At 43.2% G+C, this 23,918-nt stretch overlaps 1 protein-coding gene across 8 annotated transcripts in view; it reads right to left on the bottom strand.

The window, feature by feature from the left end:
- GREB1L (GREB1 like retinoic acid receptor coactivator) overlaps positions 1 to 23,918 on the bottom strand; it is a 492,334-nt gene that overhangs the window by 90,752 nt on the left and 377,664 nt on the right. For all 8 annotated transcript variants that reach the window (XM_085605794.1, XM_085605790.1, XM_085605791.1 and 5 more), the window contains exons 15-17: positions 12,727 to 12,861; positions 8,892 to 9,089; positions 8,544 to 8,724 (exon numbers count right to left, since the gene is read on the bottom strand). In XM_085605794.1, coding sequence (XP_085461920.1) covers positions 8,544 to 8,724; positions 8,892 to 9,089; positions 12,727 to 12,861 — 514 coding nt within the window. The remainder of the gene's footprint in view (positions 1 to 8,543; positions 8,725 to 8,891; positions 9,090 to 12,726; positions 12,862 to 23,918) is intronic.

A 23,918-nucleotide genomic window follows, 5' to 3' on the forward strand; every position in this document is an offset into this window, starting at 1 on the left:
TCTTGCAGTAAGTTTAATTACAATTATATTGGCTACATACGATGTATCGAAAGGGGTTTGTACCGTAGTGATATGTTAACCCGCTAAACTCGAGAACAGCGAGCAATTGCAAAGCCATCAAGTCTCACCACAAAAATTGTCTAGTCAACGCTTTTTAGACATGATGTACAACATCCAGATGCATGACTAAATAAGAGAAAAAAAGCCTAAAGACAAGCACCACGTATGTCTACAAAAAGAAACTGGGCTTATTTAAATTTGCCAAGCCAAGTTGTATCAGCAAATAAAAAAAGAAAATGTGTGAAACTGTTTAGAAAACAAAGGCATAAGTGACAGTGAGGAGAGAATTACGGTGGGTGGATTGAAGCAACATGAAGGGTCCAGTGGGGAGAAGAAATAATGGGTTAGACAGAGTGGTGTGAGAGGGGGAGCAAATGCATGCGAAAACAACGGGGAGAGGACACAAGAAACAAGAGTGCGTGCAACATGGAGGCGGGGGCGTGGAGAAACACACAGGTGACAGTAAGCAACCATGAGTACAGGGGAGGAGGAGAAGTACGCAAGGGACACCGCTGGAAAAACACACACTCTGGTGGAGAGCTTAACCAAAAAGAAAACCATAATGCTCAATAAAAAAGGGGCGGGGGGGGGAGGAGAGGAGAGGAGAGGAGAGGAGAGGAGAGGAGAGGCGAGGAGAGGAGAGGAGAGGAGAGGAGAGGAGAGGCGAGGCGAGGAGAGGAGAGGAGAGGAGAGAGAGAGAGAGGTGGATTACTGTTTTTTTTTTAATCATATTTGTTGTTTAACATGTTTGGAGATTACAGTCTTTCGACGACACTCAGAAATAATTACCTCTGACAATTTTAAAGACAACAAAATATCCAAAGATTTTCAGCAACAACAAAAAAATCCTAGAAAACTAGCATATTGAAACTTTTAAATCTTTATTTTCTGACGAAATTCTCGATTCGCGAATACCGGATTGATGAAAACTAGGAGCCGATTGGTTGAGCCTAATATAATATACAAAACACAGACTACAAACAGCCCTCCCAACTCAGCATCTCAAGGACAACCAACAAATTTCACAGTGAGGCACCATTTCTAATACACAGGATCCCTCTATTAGTCCTCTGTAATCCTACTGCAATTTTCTCTGATTGAATGACCCATCAACTTCCTCAGTAGCCAGCACGACTGTCGTTTACCACAGAGACTAGTCTCAAAACAAGACTAACCCCGTAGATCATCTGTTGGGCCACAGTGTTACGGATAGTGTTGCTGTGCCAATAAGGACACTTTTGGGATATACTGGGCTCAAGACAAATACAATTCATGTTTGGAGACAGAGTTTTTTAAATGCCATAAAGATGTTTTAGGTTTCCAATCTGGCTTTCATTTCAATCGTTTTTAATATTCCAAAGGGTGGAACGCTCCTCCAAGTCCCTGGGATGGCACGCTTCCTGGCGCTTTCAAACATCAGTCAGCTTGTGTCACATACATCTGTTACAATCAAAATATTACACTAGAGTCTTACAGGCAATTCATTCCAGTAATCTGTTTTCTGGTATAATTAGAATGTCAAATTTATCTAACAAAAATGCAGCCAAGTCCACATTTCGTCAAAACTTTATCAGGGGGGCAGCCTGTTCACCTTAAAATGAACATGTACAGTCACTGCCTGACCCTCAGTTGTGGTCTTCTGAAAAATGGGGTGTCTTCCAAATTATTCTAAGAGGTACATGCAGAACTCATGAGAGTCAGCAGTTCTTTCAGCGATAAATGACCCAAATGAAAAACAGTGCACCATTCTGAAAAACACAAGGAGTTCAACAGCTCTCCTCACTCTGCATCCATCGCAGAAGGGACAGGTCCATTCTTGCCCGAACAATGAATTAGAAAATTGAGCCAAGGATATATTCCAGACCGGGACGAATGCCACATCAAAAGTTATGAGTTACAAAGCAGTTGTGCAATTACTCAGATGCAAAAGAGTCACCAATAAGTCTGCTCCGCTGAGCACGTCTCATGCTCTTTGGGGCATTTTTCACCCATTTTAGACAGACCAGGCATACAGTGTTCTTAAATTATATAAACTGAACAGCAACCTTCTCCGCTACAGAAGCTCGTTTGCCCGCCAAGAGTAGGACGCGATGTTCGGCTTGGTGAACTGCTTGGGTAGCTACTCTGATGCCCTGAGGTGGGCATATTATTCTCCAAACGAAAGGTCGTTTCCAGGCCACTGATGTCTTAATGCGCTGCTGCTGGAGAGGCTTCAGGTGAAATTAAGACCCTTCAACCTTATAGGAGAATACAAGTGCACATGCTGTTCTTCAGGGACGATTTCTGCGTCAAGATAAAATATTGTATTGGCTTCAGCAGCTCCCAATTGTTCCAGGAAAAAAGGTTCCAATTCTGCTCAAACCTCTAAAGTCCCCGTACTTCAGACGAGCAGGCAGCCAGAATGCAAACATTTAAAATAAATTCATAATTTCCCCATGGGTGAATAAATTAATCTTGAAAGCTCACCTTGCTGTCCTAATGGTCAGCAGAGGTAAGAAGACGTGGCAGTGCGCACTGCAACAATGCTGCGAGTTCAACATATTTGAAGCCACCTGTGATTAGTGCGCTATACAAATCAATGTAACATAACATATATTGTAGTGTAATTTTCAGAGCTCAATACAGCTCCTCTGTAACACTGCGGATGAAAATCACTGCAAGACACGGATTATGTTATCAACCGTTGTATAGCTAATTTTCGTGATCTTTTAAAGATTTCAGGGCCCAGGCATCCTTTCTACAGCATCTAAGAGTTCTTATTCACCATAGTAACATTGACCTGGTGTCAGAAAAGAACAGTCTGTACAAAATATTGTTTAGTATTTGTGTTCAATGGTCAACAAGATGAATGTGGTTTATATAATCGTGACAAAGATCCTCACAGGCACTATGTGTATGTATCCTTGCCCTAGGATTTTGGCATTAATTTAGTTCTTTCAGGGTGAATGATTGTCCACTGCCTAGCTTGAGGTGACTGAAGTATGCCCCATCACTGATCCTACTGCTACCAACAATCATTCAACACACTAAACATTTAGTTACAACATTTAAATAAATACATCGAAGTTCCATTAGTCATTCCTCACTTCAGTTAGCTTGTTCTTTCCTCTGCTCCTCTATTTGGGCCTGAATACCAAAGACCCTTAACATGCTTACTCGTTTTTTTGTGGAAAACCCAAAATCACTTTCACGAATAAAGTATATACCATGCTTCATTCTGGGCTAAACAAAATCTGTAGTCATTACACACCAAAAATCAGACTGGCCAGCAAACCAATTCCCTGGTTGGATAAGGGTGACAAATCCTTCTAATTCAAGATATTCCAAAATTCTTTCAGGATATTTTGCATCTATATCAAAATTATCAAGCAGCTCTTACATGAGGTGTGACAGCCCTGGGGATCTAAATACGAGAAAATAAACACATGGTTTGGACCAGTTTTGCAAATCTGGCCCTACTACTCTCTAAGCGCGTCCTCACAGTGCATTGAAGAGCTCCCCAGCCACTGCTTCCAATACGATGGCAGGTTGCTCTTCTCCGATGGGGAGAGCCGAAAGAATGAACCTCCACAGAGAGGCCCGTTGCCTCCGCAAGCGGCACATAGCAACAGCATGGGACATCATGCTTAAACACAGTTCGGTGAGAAGATGCGGAAGGCTGGCGCCCCCTTACCCCCCAGGGCCTTTTGGCTACACCCCCAATCCCATGTAGACCGGGCAGCACCTGATATTAACACCTTCACCCCTCCCCCAGGATGCCCCGGCCGCTCCCCATATCCTGCCCTGGACCATCCGGCAACTATCTCAGCTGTGGACCATAGCATCCACCATAGTGACTCCCCATCATCCCCACCTGCCTTAACCCTCTTCCTGTAACCCTGGTCACTCACATTTGCACGGTTGTGCACCCTTGCCCTCACCCCATATTCACTGTTCAAGAGGTATATCCACCTGATAACATGTTGGAGCTGCACTCTCCTAAAAACATCCAGCCTGAATTGCATAGCCATCACCTTCTCATGCGCTGGTGATCAACAGCAAGCGTTCACGCCACTATTTGACAATTGCATGCAATTAAATGTCATGTGGACTCTGCCAAGGTGTATTAAAATGGAAAAACCTCAAAACGTTTTTAAGCAAGGATTTGCAATGCAATAGGTCTCGCATTTACTAAACTCTCGTAAATGTGACACCTATTGCATTGCAAATACTGGTTTGTAAAAGCGCCCATACGGCACCTTTCCCTAGATGAGCTTTGGCTAAAGAAAGGAGCGAAGCTGACATTAAAGTGAAAGAGCAGCATGGGGCGCTTTAAAAAAAAATATACATCTTTTTGTAAAAGCGCCCTATGCCGCGGTTTCACTTTAATGGCAACTGCGCCCCTTTCCTTAGACGCGTCTTGTCTAAGTAGCAGTGTGTAGCTGCCGTGAAAGTGCGGCATGGGGCAGTTTAAAAAAAAAGTTTATAAATACTAAAATAAATACATGCAACTGCGTTCGTTGCCAAAAATAAACCAAAGGCATGGCCGCCACTGTATTAGCGTGCCGGGCTATGAAAAAAAGAAAATTATTAAAGAAATGGGAGAGAGTGCGTCTTGCCTGCAGCAGCAGGCAGGAGAAAACCATTTAAGCAAACAGTGCTCGGAGGCTGTAAATAAAGCCTACCCAGTAACAACACATGTAATGGGGGTGTCCTCATGGGAGGTTAGAAAATGAGACAAGGCGGTACTAAAGGAGGACTACTAAGCCTAATGACCAACGAAAAGTCACAGTTTCTAAAGGACAATGACCAAAGCCAATGAAAAATATGGGCAGAGCTTCAAGTCCATACCTGAATACAGCATGCCTCGCAGAGCAGCACATGCGCTGCCCAGGTCAACCTAAAAATCAAGAGAGGCCCTACTGACCCGCCACTGCTAACCTCCATGCTGTGTTTTTAAGGAGTGCAATTAGAGCTAATCTACTGCTGTCCTCATGCACCACTACATCCTCAGCATCAAAGACATCAGGCCCTCAGCAGCAGTGCACAGATTACTCGATATAGATCACAACTTGAGTGTAGTAGATCCATCCATCAATTAATCCATTGTTAGTTCCTCTCATTTCTTCCTCTGGAGTACTTGCTGTATGGACCACCTGTCCTCCTTTCCTTTGGTTAGCTCTAGCCTGTTCATTCAGAGATTATTTTTATAAATGTTTTATTTATATTGTGGTCTTTCAAAGATGCAGATTTTTTGCCTATCTTGAATACTGACAAATGCATTTGTTCTATAATTCAGACTTCTCCACATACACTCCTCTTTACATTCTCAAAATGTCTTAATTGCACTTCCTCCAGTCACTAGTATAAAAGTGACAACAATGGCCTGCCAGTGTCTGCGTGTGTGCTAAGCTTTAATCTGTTTCAGTTATTCTCTCTCGCTCATAGATGTGCTGCACACTCTGCCTTTCCAGATACACTCATGTATATTCTTCTAACAGAAATTATCAGTGTCCCTTTAAATGGATTACTTTACTTTTGTGATTATTTTTTTTTTTTTATGTATCAGGCTACAGGTGACACCATCAACAAACACACGAACATAAGACCAAAGTCAACTAAAATTAAGCAAGGAATAAACAAAGGAAGTACTCAAGTGGAAGTTACAAAGAGTCGATTTTGGGTGGAGGCCCTGTAATAAAGGGGAAAGTGTGGTTGCAGGTGACCATTACTCAAAGTGGATACTGAAAATCTCTTTGTCTTCAACTTACCAATGATTACCATAACGAATGCTCAAGAATAAACTCAACATCAGACCATTATTAAGGGCCCCCGGTTTGAGGGGGGGGAGTAGAATCCAAGATGTCATGGAGTTTATGACTGATAGGTGTTTGAAGAAATTGTGCTCTAGAACAGAGAAACAATAAAGAGGACAACAGGTGGAATTTGACCCACTACTGCAAAATCCCTGCCAAATGAAGTGCGTAAGGCTACTGTTATCATGAAAGTACAACTGTGTTTTCTTATTCACTAGAGTGTCATGCCAGGAAATGTTTCAGGACACTGGTAATTTTCATTTTTTTTTCAATTTTAGAGTGATCTTTGCCCAGAACGCTTAAGGCTTGTACACAGACATGCATTTACAATCAACCTTTGGGATTCCAAACTGTCACAAATAACAGACCAAAGAGGGACAAGTCCCCAAGATGAGTCAGCAGTTATGTGGTTCATGGGTGCTGCGATGTCTCAATCTGGAAACAAGAACTTGGGAAAACCTACGCCAATGTAAACTTTATTCAGATTTTTTTTGAAGATTAATTGCCAAATCTGAAAAAAATGTATGATCTTATTGCAGAGTTTATCAAGAATTCAGAAGTAAGTTATGAGATTATAAGAGACAGATCACCGTCAACTATGTGCCCTTGGGAACGGATGACAGCGTGCTTGATCCCGCTAGAGTACAGTTAAATATGAAAACAATATATTTCTGATATATCGCTACTTGACAGCTGACACTTGTGTCAAGACATTTTCTCAAATGTTTGCACGGACCTGGTACAAACATTGCAGCAGCACTTGCCTTGACACAAGGGCCTTATGCCCATAATGTACTAAGTACATATTTTCATGACACAAAAACAGACAGATGGGTAAACACATAGATCGTATCAACAGAGGAGTCAAGGGGTTAAAGATCTAAGATGCCCCGATTTCGGCAAGTGTTTAGTCAGAAAGTTTTTGATTGAGTTTCTCTAGCGCCATTGTACAATACATATATGCAGAGACACACACAGCATTTTTCAACCTGACAAGGATGCACAATGCAGTGCATCGGCCAACGACAGTGTCTGACATGTGTAGCAGGGAACAGTATAGTGGGCATACTGCAGAAGATGACTGACAAGGAGACAAACCATATCTAAATATCTCCACTTACCAAAAAGAAACACACTCTAGTCACTCAAAGGATTACACTGACAGTCCCAAAAATATAACATAGCATACAAAAGGACAAAAGTGGTAAACTAAATATAAACTCGCGGCTAATCAGGGCTCCACTCTGCCCAACCTAACAATCCGGAAGCAGAGTGGAGCGGGTATTATACTCGGGTAGTGCACTTGAGGAGTATGCAGCTGTGTCAGTGGAAGCGAGGGATGTAGAATGCCAGAAGAGATCATTCCCCGCTGCTTCTACAACTTTCTATGTCTAGCCCTTGCGTAACTGGCATACCAGCATCGCGACATTGAATGCAGCTCTCTCGTGGACGGAACGAGCCCTCATCAACATGGTCTTTTCCTTTATGTCCTTGGATCACACAAACAGCAGGGTTTACACAACAAAGAATCAGAGGCCTAAAAGGCTCCTCTGGCTTTACAGAGGGGATTCCAATGGGACAGACAAGCAGACAAACATCACTGGACGGCTCAATAAAATATGCCCATTGATAAGTTTCAAAAGGCACCTTCCAAAAAAGAATAACTTGCACCATTTCTGAAAGATACCTCTAATCAGCTCAATTTTCACAGTAACTCAAAAGCTATTGTTCATCAACAAGAAATTAAGGGAGTGCTTAAAACTCTTCTGACACAAACACTTTAACAACCAAAAAACTCAAGAGTGCACAGAGTAAAATAGGAGGCAAGGCCCTGCGTTGCTGGATTCAGTCCCACTGCAAGTTTAATAACTTTATTCAACATCACCGAGAGCCTCAAACATCTTACATCCGATCTCTTGAGGGCATGTAACAGTAGGTCTTTGACTGAACATACTAGTGCATTAAGGTTTATGTCAATTGAACCAACTGAAGAAATGCAGTCGATAACCAATTTTTAAAAGGGAAATAAGGGACAGAGATGTGAGAGTGAGAAGGAGTCACCTGTTCACCAGGCTCATCAGTTGATTATGTGACATCAAAAAGCAGTGCAAATATTATTTTATAAAATGAGGCTCTAACAGCAACTTGGCATTTTGCAAATGCATTTTAGCGTTGTTCTACTTAAGTTTGGTTACAGATTTTTGGGTCTGGTGTACAAACATTTCTGGGGCTCATTAACCCTACAAACTCCCAAATCACAGGGTGTGCGACTACAAAAGGACTTTTTAAAACGCATAAGTGCCCCTTTACAAGCTGGAAAAGTCTTTCAGACTCGTACAAAGGTGTTAGCAACCCAATCCAGACACAAACCGGATGTGGGCATGAAAGGAGCATCTCACTTCCAAGTTGGAAAGGCATACAGAAGTGGTTTCTGATTGCAATTGTCATTCCAAACCTTTGATCAGTTTGAATGGGGTGGTAACTGATCCTTTATGTGGAATCTTGTTGGCGGCCTCAGGCAAAGCAAGTCGTGGGCCTGAGGACCACCGCCTACTCACCCGATGTCTTCCTAAACAGGAACCTTTTTTTTAAAGCAGCATCTCTCCCTTTAATGGGCACAGTATGTTTCTCCCAGTATACCCATTCCAAACTCATTCGCCCCATGCCTTGCACCTTTAAAACACTTGCCTTGTTAGGTCAACGTGGGAGTTGTCATGAATTAAAACAAAAAGCGTGTATGGATTCTGTTTAACTCTTCTCATGAAGCCTTCAAACTTGGTCTGGATGTCGCCGTCAAGCCGCAGAATGTATTTTTCTGCCTTCTGGCTAGCCATACTTCTCTCTTCTAAACTCAAGTCTGTAAGGACTCCTGCAACAAAAAACATTTTGTCTCATTCGAATTAAAAACGTGGAAGAAAACTTTGTGTTTGGGATATAAAATGGTAGCTGGTACCATGAAATGAGGATGAAATTACAACCAATTCTGCTTTTTTATGCCAATTTATTAGCCTCCAGTCCATGTTTTCCCTTATTTACCTGACTGCTGAATCCTTTGAAGTGTTTGCTGAACCAAGACTTCAGAACGAGAGACCAGAATCAGGAAATCCACTTTGCTGAAACGAGCCAGATCCAGACTCTGGCTGCTGTTGTCGGCGATGGCGCACACTTGTGACAAAAGCTTCCTGGCAACTACAAGCTGTGGCTGATAGATTTGGAAGCTCCCAACATCCTGAACTAGACATAAAGAGAACCATTAGATTATTATTTTTGTGAGAAATCCTAAACCAGTTTACATGGTAATCAGAAAGAGCCCAAAACAAACAGGTGCAACTACCAAGTGCTCCATAAAACAAGCATTTGAGTGGAAGAATCTATCAACTTAGTGCAACATATAAAAACACAAATATACACAACCCATAATAATGGAAAATATGTCCATAAATAGTGAGACCAAGTGCATTTAGAATCAAAAAACATCACAAATTCCATTATAGCACAGCATAACTTCATGTATTGGGGTAAGATAACTTTAAAACAAAGAAAATCTTGAAGACGGAGAGTTTCTCCCAAAATGTCAGTGTAATATAAATTGTGGGCTCTTTGCATACATAAAAACGCCAGTTTTTTAAAAAGTGCATTACAAGGGACATATAAAAAAGTATATATATATAAATAACATGCACCAGGTTTGAAAATAATGGGCAGTAAACATGAATCATCTCCGTGGTCCATTAGCCTTAACCAACCATCTGCATTCCCTTGTGATGAGGTACAAAATGTTCTATGTACCAAAATAGGTTAAAGCTGAAAACAAAAATGTTTTGATGTTGCTGCATTGATTTTCAAGTATTACTATTTAATATTGTGAAATGGTATAGGGCTTCCAAACTTCACTTGAAGTGCACCTGCATTTTGGAAGATTAATATCCTAACCTACGATAGGTGAAACAATATTTTATCTTTTGGATGCACCAGAAGGTAGTCCACAATGTGCTAACTGCACTCGGTTCTTTATCGAAGGGGTAAAGTCAGCGTTACCAATACACTGGTAAACGGAAAGCTTTTGCCTTGACTGTCAAGATGCACGCTACAAGGTGGATAGTTTTATTCATGGTGCCTTTGCCATAAGGAAACAAAAGGGACTTCATTGATGTGCCCACAGCATCAGCTCTTGACAGTTTCAATATTGCCAGAATGAAGTAGTAGTTACTCCTTTCCTAAAGGACCGACAACAGATTCACTAAATTCAAGACAGCCCACTGCAGCTTTCCAACGAAGTGCACCTTTAACAGAAAAGTTTATCTGGAACAATAGGAGCTGGACTCCTAAACTCCTACAAGGTTTCCTTTGTGACACTTCCTTCCCAGTTGTTCTTCACAAATCTATTTGCATGAAGTGGGATTATTTTTTACCAGTTACCTCCCTTAAATTCTCTCTACATCAAAATGCGATCCTAACTAAATAGTAAAGTGCAGCAAGAGGGCCTGAAAGTTACCAATCTCATTTACATTACAGATACTGGGCCTGCGAACCAGAAATATGGAGGCTGGGAGCTCGCTTCAACTTAGCCAAATGGCATTTGACTCAGGAGAGGACATTTACAGGAGCTTGAGTCAGAAAAGATTTGGATTTGGTATTCTTGTCCAACACCAGGCCAGGGAAACTGCAACAGCTGGTGACTGATCTTTTGTCTTTTCAGCAAGTCTCAATAGGATGTGGCTGAAAGTACAGGGTCATATGGCCGCATGTGCATTCACTGTCCCATCGCTATACTACACCCTCGGCATCTGTTAAAGCACGAGAAAATCTTGGATCCATGTTTCACAAGACTACAATGCACTGTAGCTCCAGACATCAAAGCTTAACTTCAGTGATGGCTGGATGTGTCCAATATGTAGAAGTGACTTCTGTTGCATCCAAACCCTCCAAGGATGGTTACTACAGGTGCTGGTTCCCTTGCCTGGGTGGCTACGTTGGAGGGTAGAACGCTCCATGGGAAATGGTCTTTGATGGAGGCTCATCATTCTTTCAAATGGAAAGAGCTGTCCGCAGTACTCAAACCACTCAGATTGTTCCATGAGCATCTGCATAAGTATCAGGACTTGATAATATCAGAAAACATGGTGTCAGTGTCTTATTTGCATCGTGAGGGGATCTTAATTCAACACTTCAGAGGATGTGGAAAATCCACGGGGATTTGGGGGCAGAATCCCAACTATTGCCCTTGAAAGCGATTCACATAAGGAGGTGTAGACAATATTCAAGCGGATCTACTGAGCAAAAAGTTCAAGTTCATCTCTTTTGCTCCATGGTTCCAGCCTTGGGAGCATTGGGATGGATGAGTTGTTGGCTGCTTGCCCTTAAAACTCCTATATGTCTGCCCGCTCTTACCACCAATTCCCAAGTTGTTAGCCAGGGTTCACAGTCGATAATCGTGGCGATTCCATTTTAGTCCTGGTATCCTCTACTGAGCTCTCTGTCTCTATACCCTTGCTGACACATCCTGATGTATCCTCTCCTTTTCACCCCTGGAGGTGTTCAGTTCCGGAGAGACTCAGTCATAATATTACTAGGCAGTCTCAGCTAAACTTTACCTCGTGACTTCTTCGAAGAAAAACAACTTGCACACATCTGGACCCAACACTAGATGGCAGGAGTATGCCGAGCATGTGTATCTACAGCCACACATGTCGTGGAAAACTCTTGAAACGTCGAAAACTGGTGTGATGGACAAGCAACTGTATTTGCTTCCTTATTGTTATGTCTTTCTAATGAAAAAGAGAATAATCAAATGAATTTTTAAAAAAAGTTCCATCTGTCACTAATATGTTTCTGTGCTCTATGCTTAATTAAATTCATTGGGTTGTATTGATTCATGGATGGTGTTCCTAGCAGGTCATAACTGGGATGAGGGTAGGAGAGACAATTGGCTAATTACCTAAATTACCTATCAGTCATCGTTATTACTTGTAGTTGTACTCAACCTTGTTACAGTCATTATGACCAACCCTCCCACCTCGGGCAGTACAACCTTCACCTGCACTCGGTATACCAGGAGGATGCTGGGAATGCCAGCCTCTTTATGGCACTCAGTATGGATGGTTGGGATTCATTCACGGCATTTTCATGGTGTTTCCTTTTTCAAAGAGATGGGTTTCATCTCATTAGTGATGACTGTGCAAGGATGAGTAATACTAGGAATATTAGAGATTATCACAATGGGGCCATTCCTCTGAAAAACCTAACTCTCCCGTGTGACCAGAATGCTAATCCAGGTGAAGTCAACGCCATCACTTTACTTCAAGCAACTCTCTTCAGAAGCCACCTCTACGTCTTCGTCTGGGGGTACTTTCTCCTTTTCTTCCACTACAGACTGCCATGATTGATTTCAGTGAGTATTCTGGGACTCCTGATACTTTGAATCTTATGGCAAAAATGACTGCATTTGCAATTTGAGAAGTCTGTTTGAAGCACTACCCCTTTGGCATTGGCTTGCCACTGTCAAAGCTCCTCATGCGGCATTTTACCTTCAATTCCAAAAGGATGAAAAGAAATCCCAGATTTTCAAAGTCTCTTGATTTCCTTCTCCTATAGTTTTCTAGTTTTTTTTACTCATGTTCAAATCTGACGGTGGAAAATTAAATCTAAAGACTACGATGAATAAGGAGGCTTTGGGGAACTCTGGTTGTCTCCATACTAAAACATTTTGGAGAAACTGTGCACTTTTCCAAGCTAACCACTACATGGACGGATTGGATATGCATAGCATGTGAACCTAAGCTATAATAACATAGCCATGTTGCAAACCTGTGGCTCACTAGTACTAAAGAACTCCCATCACTGAAAAAGGGCCATTTGTGGCAACTCTTACCTGTGCTCTGAGTAGGAACCATGACAGACGCCTCCTGAGCAGACAAACAATCATTCACATCTCCATTAAATGGAACAACAACATTATCTCCTCTTCTCTGCTGTATGCGCTCCAGTAACTTGTCCAAATCGTCACCTAATGCAATAAACAGCAATAAAAATTATTTGCAAATAGATATTTTTAAGCTTAAGTGGCCTCTCTCTCTCTCTCTATATATATATATATATAGATATATAGATATAGATATATATACATATACTGAAAAAACACAAAGGTTAAAGGGGCGTTCTTGTTAGGTGGAATTGTCAATTAAAACATACGGTTTTAAACTAACAAAACCACTTAAATTTACCAGTTATAGTTATCTCAAGTAACTATAACTCAAGCCCTTAATTAACTATAACGTGCACCCCCACGAGTTACAGCAAATCAACATCTATAAAGCAGAACTATAATCTTTGTCAGAAAGTCACCAATAACTATAATCAAATATATCTTTTATATTTTCACACATTGCAATGTGTAGTACAAGTGATTATCATGAAATATTAATAAAGCCTTATTAAAAAAAATCATCAACAGGTATGATTTCTTATTTCTATTAATACTTTTCAGGGTAGAAAATGGAACCCCGGAATCTAACATAAAGGGTCCCTGCACTTCAGCTGAAGATCATACAACTACACCATGGAATACATCAAAAAATATCCTAAGCTCCCCTGCGGTCATGGATTCAATGACCCAGGAGACTTACTGTGTTTTGTTCTCGTAATTTTGCTGAGGTGCTGCAGCACTCCCTGTTGCCCCCCTCAACATTAAAAAAGTGGTTGGTGGTGCCCCTGCCTCCTATAAGGGCATCACCAGCAATAAAAAGTATAACTGAAAAAAGCCCCAGGACATTATGGAGTGCTTCTTGCCGTTCATTTATTTTTGTTTTTAAAGTGGGTGCCCGGGTACCCAACCGGGGCACCTGCAACATACCCCAATGCTGGAGGGCTGCAAGGGGAGCCCCAAGACCTCCACTGCTCCTGCTGGCTCCCCCGCCGGTGCCATACTGAATGCCAGCAAAAGCCGGGTTTTACATTTATTTTTTCTATGGGTGCCCGGTTCCCTCAAATGGCACCCAAAACATATGCCAATGTTGCGGCCAACTCCGCTGGGCAAACCCAAATGCGATACACAGCAAGGGATATATAGGTTGGGCACAAGGCCTGCCCTCACGGATCGGAAATTAAGTACATAAATATTTTTATTTTTTTTAAAAAAATGGTTCTGGTTTAAACACAACTAATGGTTATGAATGCACAGAACATACTACACCATAAACCGCGTCGCCCACCATGTTAAAAAACTATTTGCCAATGGTGTGCGAATAAAGAGACAAGCTATCAAGACAACATGCTGGGTGGCACAAGTTATTTCTTCTATTCTTCACGTCTGTAAACATAACTTGTGATGTACAATGGTTTAACACGTTTGAGCCAGGAACATAACTCAGTTTTTAACTCGTTTGATTCAGCAAATATATTCTTGTAATTAGCATCTAACATGGCCTGTCTTCTCTCTGGAAAGGCAGTGTGTGTACCGGCTTGGGCAGCCCATGTAACATTAAAACAACCTGCCACCTCTTGCAGAGAAAACACATGCTGAAGGAGTTGGTGCAGTACATTTATTAGTGCGAGAGCATTTAGTGGATCCATAAGAGGTGGCAATTTGTTTTGAGGTATCTGGCATTGGGAAATCAAGTTTCTTTAAATCTTATTAACTATGTCTGTATCTTAGCGTTGGAAGCAATTTGGAACAGGAACAGGTTTTTAGCTAAGGTATACTATATGTGATGACAATCATTCTCACATCTTTACAAAGGAGGAGGTAATTTCATTTTCCATAAAAAAAGATGTGTCTTGATTATACCTATTTGTTTTGCATCTAGAGAGAGGGAGACAGTATCTGTATTAGGCAGCAGGTAACCTACCAAGAAACAACGGTACTGTAGGTAAGAGAGTCAACGCTATTCAATAAAATAAATTTCAGCAAACAATGGAAGCCACTGTAGAAAAGTTTCCGATCTTTTTACATGCTCACCCCCTCCCCTTTTTACTTGCCATTTGATGTGATTTTGACTGGAAGTGCACTGGCTTTCTGCTAACCAGGTCTCCAGTGCCTGACCTCTTTCCCTAAACTGGTTCCCCAGTTGGCAATACCTTTAGCACTCCCTGTAGGTTCCTAGTAATGGTACCCCTGATACCTAAGGCAAGGAGGCCAAAGAGAGTCCCTAAGGGCTGCAACACGAATTGTGCCATCCTAACAGACCGCTCACCAAACACATACAGCCTACGTGTCTTTGTGCAGACAAGAGTGAATACACGACATGGCACACATCCCTGTGTGCCAAGCCCACAGACACAAGCAGGGTGCACTATACTACATGTGTGGACATTTCAGCATGAGCAGATATGCCCCAACAATGTCAAAGTCAGTTCTTAGATATTACAAGTGAACAGGGAAACCCTTTAGAGTACATGTGCTTGACACTGGTGAAAACAAGTTCCCCAGCTACATGATGGCTTCACAGAAAACATAGAAGTTTGGTATCAAACATCTCATAATAAAAATAAGCCCACACTGACTCCAGTGGTGGGTTTTTTAATACATGCACCCAGAGGGCACCTTAGAGGTGCCCTCTGAAAACCCACCAACTACAGGTGTGCTCACATACTGGTATTAGCCAGCCTGCCATGAGTTCCTGACCCCCAGGGGTGAGGGCCTTTGCTCTCTGAAGGTCATGAATAAAGTCTACTCGGGTAGAGGGTGTTTAAACCCCCTCCCACAGGAGGACCTATGAATTAGCATGCCGAGGCAGGGAACTTCAAAGAGCCCAGCACCTTTGGTATGCAAATCGGGCTTCCCTCACAGGAGAGGATGCCAATAAATCTATACCTGGTGTGCTCCATTCAGTAAATTGATCTTTTAGTGTCCTTTTTAGGTCTCGCCTAGCGTTGAAGCATTCACTGCTCGCTCTGCGAGTTATATTGTTATCAAGGTGATTTCGGAAGTGGAGTGGAAGCTCCGCCCATGCTTTTTATTGGCACGAGTCATCCTTTATGGTAAACGCTGGCCTCCGATTGGAAGTGAGGCTTTTTGGTGACCACGCTGTCTCCTTTAGGCCTGCCCATCCGGACTCGATCGTTTGCTTGCGGCGTTACACCCACGGTCTCCATAAGTCAGTAAGTACTTGTTTTGTTATTTGCAGCGCGCTTGTTTATTCAATTTATTTGCCGCACGGGCCGCCTTCACAGCGCTTGTTTAATTTTTTTCCCTTATCGTCCTCCCTGCCCTCTCACGTGCTCTGTCCCTCCATCCCTCCCCTTTTCCAAGGCCTCTTGTCTCTTCCTCTTCGTGTCCTTCTACCTTTTGCTCACAATGTCCCAAATCTCTCTATACCCTGCCCTACCCTTCCTCCTCCCCTCCAGGCATTCTGCATCTCTGTGCTGTTTTGACTCCCAGTGAAACCCCCACCTCCGTTTCCTTTATTGTTCTCCTCCCATGCCTAGCCTGTCTTCAGAGCTGCGGATTGACTGCTCTTCTCTGCCAAAGATGTGCCCAGCTGTCGGTGCCCCGCACATCCCCTCTCTCTGCCTCCCCTCCTATGGCTCCTTAACCCTCACATATCCCGCAATTCTATTCCAGGCTTTCGAATCCTAACTGGTTCGGTGGAAGCGTTGTCTTTTTTATGCGCGACACAAGAAAATTATTTGACATTTTCTCTGAAAAGGAGAAATATCGCTCGGCGTTACAGGAGACACAGGCGGAACCACAGCAATGGATAAAAGTCCGCTGTCTGCAGTGATGTTTGCACCTATGCACGTGCCCAACTGCAGAGAAAGTAGGCAGTAAAGGCGCATTGTGCCTTAATGCAAACAAGGTACTTGCAATCCCCCATTTCACGACTCAATAGTAAAAAAAAACAGCAATTCGGGTGAATGGCCCATCAACTGCGCTTGCTAGCTACTCCCTGAGAGACCTTGCCTGGCCCCGCTCGCTCCCCGTTGATCCATTCCATCTCTGACCTTTTATTCGTGGTCGTATTAGATTATTTGCTTTCAGCTACCGCACAGCAATTTCAAATTGCTGGCAAACCAAATTATTCATAAAACATATATGCAAACAGCAACAAGCGCACTGTATGAATCACAAGTCAGCACCATAGATGCTGCAATCAATTAAACCTTCAGTGGAGCGCGTGCAAGAGACAAGATCCACAAGTCTTGGGCAGAGAAGATATTTTAGGATGGCCTTTTATTCTTTCGTTTTTCTGATTTCACGCGAATCCCATTCCCTTCCTTAACAAGCATTTGCAATGCAATAGGTCTCGCATTTACGAGAGTTTGAGCTATTCGCATTGTAAATTACAATGTCTTTTATTTATGTTTTGGTTTTTAAAACAAATAAAAGGCATTACCATTTGCAATGCTAGTAGCTTAAACTCTCACAAATGCGGGACCTATTGCATTGCAAATGCTTGTTTAATTCCAATTTGTGGAAGTACCGGACTGTCACTGACGAAAACAGCTTGATTTTTTCTCGTCCTGTTATAAGACTGGCAATAAAGACGTTTCTTGCAATGGCCCAATGCCAATTTCTTTTTAGATAATCTTGACTAAGGATAAGAAATTACCTGTCTCTGCTTGTTTAGGTAGAAAATAGCTATTGTGCTGCCTGTTAGTATTTTACGTAATGTTTATTTCGGAAAATTCATTCCATAAACTTACACACAATAAAACAATGATTTAAATTCAATGTTTCAAAATTGTCAAGACCAATTGAGATCACTTTAAGACCTGACATAGCATAACTCTCTTAAAAACAATAACATCACAAAATGGCACTCTTTAAAAAGAAATAGAAAGTGGAGCAGGTCCAGTAACCCCACCTAAAAAACAGAGTCAGACATACGGAAAGGGGGTGATCTGTAGAAGCAGACCATTTTGGCCTAAGCTAGAGTTTAAGACCTTTAGCTTTCCTTATTAATCCAGCCATAAATAAAAACGTGCTTAGAGCAAAGACAACAAAATAGTTGGGTTGTCCTTTAAGATTGTCATTGCCTACTGGTATCTCCGGAAGCCATAATACAAACAGAGTAGGCGTATCCATTTCCCCCTAGGCTTTGCGTATGCTGGGCAGAAAAAGAATACATGGTATATGGTTTCATTTGCAGCTAGCAAACACAGTGCATACGGATGAGCGAACACCACTCCTGTTCGAATTCCATAAGGCAGTAAATGACCCCAGCTCCAGTTTATCATAGCAACATTTTGTATGGAATATGCTACTTACCAGTATGCATCTGTTCTTGGCATGTAGAGCTGCTGATCTACACACTATGCATAGATCGCCATCTGGTGTTGGGCCCGGATGTTTGCACTTGTTTTTGTCTTGGAAAGTCTTTGGAAGTCACGAGGTAGGTGACTTCTCCCTTGGATCATAGTGCGCGTGGGCATCAGCTCCATCCTCAGATTGTTTTTCGCCAGCAGGGAAAGGATGGAGTTTTGTAAGAAACAGGAAAGATGCCCATGTATGCTGTATCTAAATAAGATAATACTGGAACAGATAAAGGTAGCCGGGGAGGCTGGTGGGCATGTGTAGATCTGCAGCTCTACATGCCAAGAACAGATGCATACTGGTAAGTAGCCTATTCTGTTCTAGGCATATGAGCTGCGGATTACACACTATGCATAGATTGTATAGCAGTATCCCCTCCTAGCGGCGACCACCAGTATCTGTTTCAGTAGTTTCAAATAGTGTTTTGAGTACAGCTTGGCCCACACTAGTCTGTTGTTTAGTTTGCACATCTACACAATAGTGTTTTGTGAATGTGTGCGGTGTAGACTATGTAGCTGCTCTGCAGATATCGTCGAAGGGACTGTTCCCTAAAAATGTAATTGAAGCCCCTATCTTTCGTGTAGAGTGGGCTTTAGGAGGAATAGATAATGTACGTTTTGCTTTGAGGTAGCAGATTTGTATGCATTTGACAATCCACCTAGCTATCTCAGATTTTGATATGGGGTTGCCTTTGTGAGGTGGTGAGAAAGACACGAATAGTTGTTTGGTCTTACGAAAACGTTGTGTTCTCTCTATGTAGTACAGCAGTGCTCTTTTGACATCTAAGGTGTGAAGAGCTCTTTCGGCGACCGTTTGTGACTGCAAGAAGAATACAGGCAGCTTCATAGATTGGTTGAGGTGGAAGGGAGAAATGACTTTAGGGAGGTATTTAGGCTTAGTTCGGAGAACAACCTTATTATGATGCATCTGCAGAGAGGCTTCCTGAATGGTTAGTGCTTGTAGTTCGCTAACTCTTCGTAGAGAAGTAATGGCTACTAGGAAAGCAGTTTTCCATGTTAAGCAATGTAGCTCACATTTATGTAGAGGTTCAAATGGAAGCCCCATTAGTCTTGTGAGAACGATGTTTAAATTCCACACAGGTGAAGGTGGTACTCTGGGGGGAATTATTCTTTTGAGTCCCTCCATAAAGGCCTTTATGGCAGGTACTCTGAAAAGTGATATATGTCTATTTTGTAGATATGCTGCTATGGCAGCAAGATGCAGTCTAATAGACGTGTAGGCTAAGTTGCATCTTTGGAGGTGTAGTAAGTAGCCTATGATGTGTTTGATAAGACACATTTAGGGGATCGGTGTTGTTGTTATGACAGTATGTTACAAATCGTTTCCACTTGGCTGCATAGCATGCTCCTGTGGTAGGTCGTCTAGCTTCTTTAATGATGTTCATACAGTCAGGAGGAAGGTTAAGGTAACCAAATTCTAGGACTTCAGGAGCCAGATCGCTAGGTTGAGCTGAGCTAGGTCTGGGTGTTGGATCTCTCCATGTTTCTGGGTTAAGAGGCGTGGAGAGAGGTGTAATTTTTGGTGCAGAACTACAGAGAGTTCCAGCAATGTGGTGTACCATGGTTGTCTGGCCCAAGCTGGAGCAACTAGGATGAGCGTTAAGGAGTGTTGCTGTAGTTTACGCACCACTAGTGGAATGAGTGGGAGAGGCGGAAAAGCGTACGCAAAGCTGCCTGACCAGTTCATCCATATCGCATTGCCTTTGGACAATGGGTGAGGATATCTGGCAGCGAAGCTTGGGCATTTGGTGTTTTCTTGGGTGGTGAAGAGGTCTATCTGTGGTTGCCCCCATGTTTGAAAAAACGGTTGAAGAACTTGCGAATGAAGTTCCCACTTCTGGATCTGTTGTGTTTGACGGCTCAACAGATCGGCTATGGTGTTTTGGACTCCTGGGACATGTTGGGCTAGGAGAAAAATTTTCTGAGGTATAGCCCATCTCCATATGTTCTGTGCCAGCTGAGAGAGCTGCAGAGAGTGTTCCGCCTTGTTTTTGTATATAATACATGGCTGTCATGTTGTCTGTGTGGACTAAGACAGCCTTGCCTGATATGTGTTTTTGAAACGCTTTTAAAAGCTAGGAATATGGCTAGTAACTCCAGGTGGTTGATGTGGAGTAACTTTTGTTGAGGTGTCCACCTGCCCTGCATGGTGTGATGTAGTAGGCGAGCTCCCCAGCCAGAGAGCGATGCGTCCGCCGTCATAACTATTTGTGGATTCGGCACTAGGAACGGTCACTCTTTGGTAAGGTTCTTGGTGTTCCACCACTGCAGAGAGCGATGGGTACGACAATCTACCAACACCAGATCTGTTAGCTGACCTTGAGCCTGGTTCCATTGGCGTGCTAAGCACTCTTGGAGAGGACGCATCTGGAGTCTTGCATGAGGCACTATGAATATGCAAGAGGCCATCATCCCTATGAGTTGCATGAACACTCGAGCTGGAAGAGAGTGTTGCGGTTGGAATTTGATGAGAAGAGCCTGTATTCTTGCTATCCTGGCGGGACTGGGATAGGCTTGCGCCTTTGAGGTGTCTATTGTGGCACCAAGGTATTGTTGCATGTGGGACGGTTGCAGCTGAGACTTGGCGTGGTTTACTGTGAACCCCAGGTCGTGAAGTTGTTGAATAGTGGCGTGAGTGTGTTGTACACACTGATTGTACGAGCTGGCTTTTATGAGCCAGTCGTCTAGATATGGGAAGACGTGGATGTGTTTTCTTCTTAGGTGTGCTGCCACTACCGCCAGGCACTTGGTAAACACTCTTGGTGACGTGGTGACTCCGAATGGGAGTACTTTGAATTGATAGTGCTGACCGTCCTCTACGAATCTGAGATATTTCTGTGAGCCTTGTGAATGGGAATGTGGAAATAGGCATCCTTGAGATGTAGGGTAGCAAGGAAGTTGCCCTGTGAAAGCAGAGGAAGGACCTGCTGAAGTGTGACCATGTGGAAATGGTCTATGTATAGGTTTAGGGGTCTGAAGTCTAGAATAGGCCTTAGAGAGCCATCCTTTTTTGGTATGAGAAAATAGAGGGAGTAAACTCTTGTTTTGTTGGTGCAGGGGAACTGATTCTATTGCACTTTTTTGTAGGAGGGAGATTACCTCCTGCTGTAGCAGTAACAAATGATTTTGTGACATTGGACGCTGTTTGGGTGGTATGTCGGGGGGGGTAGATGTTAGTTCGAGACAGTAGCCTGATTGAATTATCTGTTGCACCCACCTATCTGAAGTGATGTTTGCCCAGGCAGGGAGGAATTGGTGGAGTCTTCCCCTGACTGGAGTGGAATGGTCTGGGGGAAGTCATGGGGTGGGTGTGGGGGTGGAGGCAGAGCAGGAGTTGTTGTTTTTGCCTCTGCCTTTGTTGTTGTTCCCCCTGTAACCGCCTCTTTGGTAACCTCTAGTAAAGGTGGATTGGGTGGGAGCTTTGTAAGAAGTGGAGGGGCTATCAGAGGAGTAGCCTCTGTGGGTGCTTCTGAAGGATGAGCGACGAAAGGAACATCTGGGTGCTTGAAACTGCAAGGCTCCCATAGATTTAGCTGTGTTGGTATCCTTTTTCTTTTTTAGGTCTCGCGACCTGCGTTGCACTGCGCAGCAGTGCTCGCACAGGCGAGAGTCCTTTTGTCCGGGGTTCAGAAATGAACCCTGGAATCGCACACGCTCGTGCAATTCCTTTTGTGCTACCCCATTGTCTTTGCGTGTGTCTTTTTATAAAAGACTGCACGCAATTGGCCAAAGGTGGGTGCGTTGCTCCACCCATGGCCTATTGGTGCCAATTACGCGCTTGGTGCACGTAATAGACATCAATAGGCCATGTGGTTTCAATTATCGTGCCCAGACACGGGCACGATAATTGAAAACACGTCTCGCTGTGGCGCACGCGCGCACCACTCGCAGGATTGTTCATTTTTGGATCCATTTTTCCTTTTTACACAGATGTGTATTCTGTGGTCCGGGTCACTCGGGACCAGTTTCTAGCAGTTTCTCCCAGTGGACATGACCTGCGAGCAGGATGACAGCAGCTTCCTGTATCTGTACTGGTACCGACAGTACAGGGGGGCCGGGCTCACTCTAGTGGGCACCTGGGTGAGAGACAGTGACCCTACCCTGGAGGAAGGCTTCAAGCACAGGTATGAAATCACCAGGGCTGACGCCCTCCGGTCCACCCTCAAGGTCCGGGCGGGGACAGGAAACCTCTCCGCCACCCAAGCCAGCCAAGCACAGCGAGCCGGCCCTGCGGGGGGCCCTGCAAGAACGACATCTGCTGTTGTAACAGTTTACACACAATTGTTCTGTAGTGACAGCTATTTGAAGAATATATTGATACAAAGTCATAGTGACCCTTGCACACGAGCCCATGGTTGCTTACCCCACAACCCCCTCTCCGCCGACACTGCTACAGTGCAGCACGATAGTATAGCGCCAAGAACTGGAGAAAGCGCATTCTTACTCTAGCTTAAAAAAAGACGTGAAACAGCAGCTGCTAAGAGACACCACACACATACAAATGTTATAAACAAATAAGATAATCTAGGAAGAGACTGGACCATCTCCACACTCATTTCATCCAAACCTCTCCAGTTCAGTTCAGTTTATTTATGATTAGTAACTCCAAAAATCCAAGCCTATAACAAAGTAGATATATTCATCACGGTGGCTGTTGTCTGGCTGTTGTGTAAACCATTCACATATGAACAACAAATTGACCGAATGTAATGCCGATGTGAAGAACAAATTGCGATTTGGGGATTTTTCATCGCAGACTTAGTTTTAGTGGTTGGTGAGGTTGAGTTGCACTGGTGATACCAGGAGACGTGGGCTGGGTCGCAATTAACTATACCAGCACCATACAACTTTAATATTCCGGTTTCTGGGATAGTCTGCCCAATGTCACAAGAACATTTCGCGGATCCTGGCACAGTGATCAGTTTTCAGGGGCATGCTACGATTATCCTTTCACATTCTGCACTCACGTTTTACACAAAGCGACGGACTAGGGTGTCATAACCTATATATTCGACAATAAACCCAACAACCCCAAAGAGACGGGTCTCTTAGGATGTTATTAAGCACCTCACAATTTGTGACTGTGAGGATATTTGAAAGTCCTGAAATCCAAGAACTCGTGGCTTTTAGACCTCCGTGGCCTCAGCACACCCACTTACTGTGGTGGGTTAGCACAGCCCTCCTCTTCCGGCAGGTGCCGCTTGTAGGAGCCGCTCCGGTCCTAGCTCTTGAGTGCAGCTCACAGAGGACGCAGCTTGTTTAAATTGTGTGTTCTTTTCTGATTTTTGCAAAGGCCACATAACCATCCTCCTCTAAGCCAATGCCTGAGGTCTTAAAAACTATACATTCCAGGCTAGGTGCTGGCAGTGATACTCTTGGTTTAGTCCCACGTCTACTGCACTAACGTTATGTATGTAGATATTACCAGTGTAGCTCCTTATACAATATCAGCCATTGTAAATCGTGAGCAAATTGCACATTGAAATCACCTGTTTTCAATCTATGCAACCTGTTGCCGGTACAGGTGAGAAGGTGCGTACATTGCACCAATGGTTAGATGACTGAATTGACCAACAAAATCTCCCTTTCAACCTCTTACTGCTGGCATTTACTGCTCCATAAAAAGATTAATGATTACGGAAATTGGCTATGGATGGGAGAACCTTTGCAGCCCGACTGAGATCTACAATTTTATGTACTGTACTTGAAAGCCAGATGGGGTAGACTGATTTGCATTGCCAAGTCCAGAAAAATAAAATCAGTTTTCCTTTTTCATTATCTCTTTGAATA

Source organism: Triturus cristatus, chromosome 5_1, assembly GCF_964204655.1.
Source record: "Triturus cristatus chromosome 5_1, aTriCri1.1, whole genome shotgun sequence".
NCBI classification, from domain to species: Eukaryota; Metazoa; Chordata; class Amphibia; order Caudata; family Salamandridae; genus Triturus; species Triturus cristatus.